Source organism: Chrysochloris asiatica, unplaced genomic scaffold (assembly GCF_000296735.1).
Source record: "Chrysochloris asiatica unplaced genomic scaffold, ChrAsi1.0 scaffold00258, whole genome shotgun sequence".
NCBI lineage: Eukaryota > Metazoa > Chordata > Mammalia > Afrosoricida > Chrysochloridae > Chrysochloris > Chrysochloris asiatica.
The window spans coordinates 2,550,006-2,553,705 of NW_006408776.1; the positions used below are offsets into that span (position 1 = coordinate 2,550,006).

The following is a 3,700-nucleotide window of genomic DNA, read 5'->3' on the forward strand; positions in this document are numbered from 1 at the left end:
GAAGCTTCCTAAACAGAAACCTGGACAGTGTATTGCAGCATCCATGATCGTCCACCCCTTGCAGCAATTGGATCTACTTCTTCATATAGGTTCTGGGAACAACTCCTCCAAGAAATCACGTCAGTAGGCCTCTTTTCCTAGTGAGAATTTAGAAAAAGAAGGTTAGTAGGACAAATTACAGACCTAGACACTATAGCTCGTTTTAGGGTCACAACAACTAATACTCTTTATCTCCCTCCTCATAATTTTTTTTTGTCTAAAGAACATAATTGTGAGACTGGTTTTTATTTCACATTGACATGAATTCTGTTCAGAAAACTTACGGGAACAAAGCATATGCCTTCGACCTAAATGCAGCTTACAATCTCTGTTGTGCTCTCTCCCCATCATTTTAATTTTCTGGTGACATGCTAAGCTATAATATGTACATTCTGTACTTATATTGGTAAAGAATTAACAAGCAATTTACTAAGAAAAATATTATAATACATAGAGTAAGAAAATGTTTAGTTTTATACCTGTCAAAAGTGGCTTAAAAATAACTTTAAATGTTAATAGCTGCTTCTAAAAGGTTTCAGTTAATATTTAAGTAAAGGGCTGAAATTCACCTTCATAAAGATTTCTAAAGCAAGGAAATAAGTGACTTTAGCTCATAGGAAAAAACAGCATGGGTCTTATAAAATAATACCAACTTGAATAAAATTGTATGGTTTCTAAAGCACTAGTTTTGTAACTAATCTCTCAATTGTCTTATCATTTAAGCTATGCATGTGAACACATGAGTATCAATAATTCACAAGTCAAACTGAAAAACAAATCTTTATTGCCTAGAAATTATATATATAATCCCCCACAAAAGATGCTATTCTCTCATTTCCCCATCCTCTTCCTCTCCTTCAACACCTCTGATATAAAGGACATTATTGAACCTTATTAAAACTTCACCCAGATGTCCAGACAAGGCCCCACCTATGTATTCTTCTGTATTTACAAGCTGCATGTTCAGATAGCCACCTACAGACACCAGGCAGCCTTTGTACTCCATTCCCCACTTAAATTCCACAATCACTGGCTTTCCTGTTAATCCGTTCAGGAAAGGTTTGGGATTGAGTGGTAAACTCAATCACGACTACCGTCGAAGGGTGCAGGCTCCTCACCACTGACCCAGCTGTAGCTCCTAACTGAAGTTGCTGTTCTAGGCCCCGAGTAGTCGCACAGCATGAGTCCCTCCTCTATTTTCCATTATCAATTCCTCCTCACTCTCAGCAAGTGCCTGTGCTGATCTGTGGGGATTTCCTGAGAGTGAGAGTGGGCTCTCATTCCTAAAGGGTTCAATCCCCCGGTCCTTTGGTCTTTTCAGGGTGGGGTAGCTAGCTGCCTTTGTCCATTTAAAATTTGAGAAGGGAGTTGTTGTTATTAGCTATTATTATTATTAGCTATCAGTCAGCCCCTGGCTCAAGGCAATCCCATCACAATGGGATTGGATCCTTGTAATTCATAGGGTTTTCTTTTCATTGGCTGATTTTTAGAAGTAGATCTCCAGGTGTTTCCTCTTAGTCCATCTTAGTTCTTCTTAGTCCTTCTTAGTCCATCTTAGAAAGCTCCACATGTTCAGCATCACAGAAAGCCTCCACCGATAGGCCATTGGGGACTGTGTTTAAAGAGCATTGGCTGGGAATCCAACCAGGTCTTCTGCTAGACTCCTACCACTGAAACACTACTGCCCTCACAGACGGAAGTATCAAGAGATACTTAATTAGATCATCTGAGTTCCACATGTATTCCTGCCTTCCTCATTGTATGACAGTAACCCTCTTTCTGATGATGATCACGTTCAAGCATCCCTTTCATGATGGTGACTCCTTTCCTTGCCTGCCAGTCCACTGGCACAAAGATCAGAAGTGCCCAAGCAGTAGCCAAAGTTATAGTTCAATATGGCTGTTGCTATGTTCCCTGGAGGAAGGGGACCTCTTTAGGAAATGTGTCCCCTTTGAGAATGAGGACCTCAAAAGCCCGTGGTTCAGTGTTACAGGAATAGGAAGCCCAAAATCTTCATGTGGAATTGATTAGATCACTTCTTTCATGGCTTGGTTTCTGGGCTCTATTCTACCATTGCGAACACAGCCCCAAATGAGAAGCTTTGGTTTAAGTTGTATGTTGTTGTTAAGAGCCATCGAATTGGTTCTGACCCAGAGCAGCCCTTTATAAGATTTCTGAGGAGCAGCTGGTGGGTTTGAACTACCGGCCTTGGGGTTAACAGTCAAGTGCTTATCCTTCAGTGCCACACCAGAATCCCTAATATGTATATTACCTTCTACAGAATGGACTTCATTCTCGTGAAATAACGCCTTTGAAATAGCATAACGCTACACCTCAACAGGCCATTCGATGCCACTGCTCTGTCTGTCTGGTAGCTTCCAGGTGGTACAGTAGGGGCTAGAACCAGTGGAGTCAGCGGCCACGTGTCCACTCCATCTCCTTCACTGAAAGTGGGTTTCTTGATCTGGTGTAGTGTTACATAGGACCCCATAACAGTGGGTTTAACACTGAGCCCTTGAATTGTGGTGTAAACTGAGGACCCATGGAGAAGAAATAACCCACAATATGTGTCTATGCTGGTTAAAATAAATTTCTGTCCCTTCCAGGGTGGAATGTGTCCAATGGAATCAATTTGCCATAAGTGTCTGGTTAGTCTCCATGGGGATGGTGCTATATCAGGGAAGAACTCAGTATACATCTCTGCTGCTGGAATATTAGACACTGGGTATGACACTAGTTAAAGCAGCCTTGGAAAGTGGGAGCCCATGAATGGCCTGCCCACCTCCCACTGCCACCATGGTTATGTTTTTCATGGGTCTACTGTGCCAACACTGGAGTTGTTGTTGTTGTTATTGTAAAATGCTGTCAAGTCGGTTCCAACTCCCAGTGACCCTGTATAGGGTTTCTGAGGAGCAGCTGGTGGGTTTGAACTACCAACCTGTGGCTTGCCATCTAGTGCTAATCTACAGCGCTAACACTGGTGTGGGTGATGATAAAGACTGTCTGCTATCAATGGATTGAGTCATTCTGTCTACCTACTTGATTAGAGCCTCTCTCTCTTGTAAGTATATTTACACTTATTTAGAGCCGTTCATATGTCTTTAAACCTCTTTGTTGTCGACCTTCCAATCTTTCTCCTTCTAGAGCCTTGCCTAGCCAGTCCAGGTAGCAGGGATTTGTTACGATTGTCCTTGAGTCTATCTATTCTAACCTCCAGCTACTTTTCTTCCAGCACAAAGTGAATGACTAGGGACTCACCTGAGGTTCTGTCCTTGGGAAGAATTTTCACTTGCCATGGTCTTTCAAGGCCACTCTGTAGTGCAGTCACCATCCGTGACCAGCACACACCACCAAAAAAGAGCTGACCCTTCCATTAACTGAGCATCACCTCCTTCCTCTTCAGTCAGATGACCATAAAGGATCATATGATGTTGTGACCATAGGTGAGCTGATGCAGTGATGATGGATGGATAACACAGAGCTCTGTGTTTTTGTGAGACTGGATCCCCTCTGGTCTTGCTTGTGCTTAATCAGTACATTATTCCTTGGCCTATCCAATGATAGGATTTGGTGGTTCTGAGAGAATCCAGCTCATGCTTTGATCATGTGGTCACTTGGTATCCCATGGTTACAGGCTCTATCTCTGTCCACCCAGGTAACA

General features: G+C 42.6%; 1 protein-coding gene across 1 annotated transcript; it reads right to left on the minus strand.

Moving 5' to 3' along the window:
* Positions 1-862: 862 nt before the first annotated feature.
* Positions 863-3,335, minus strand: LOC102819588 (small nuclear ribonucleoprotein F-like). Its single transcript, XM_006874042.1, has 2 exons — positions 3,298-3,335; positions 863-1,118 (listed from the first exon to the last, which is right to left on the minus strand). The coding sequence occupies exons 1-2, from the start codon at positions 3,333-3,335 to the stop codon at positions 863-865; spliced, it is 294 nt and encodes a 97-aa protein (XP_006874104.1).
* Positions 3,336-3,700: the final 365 nt, after the last annotated feature.

Excerpts from the sequence above, each read along its gene's own strand:
- LOC102819588 (XM_006874042.1), bottom strand. The coding sequence starts at position 3,335 with ATGGCAAGTGAAAATTCTTCCCAAGGACAGAACCTCAG. Across the intron at positions 1,119-3,297 it reads TCCCAAGGACAGAACCTCAG|TTTACCACTCAATCCCAAAC; the intron begins GTGAGTCCCTAG and ends GTCGTGATTGAG.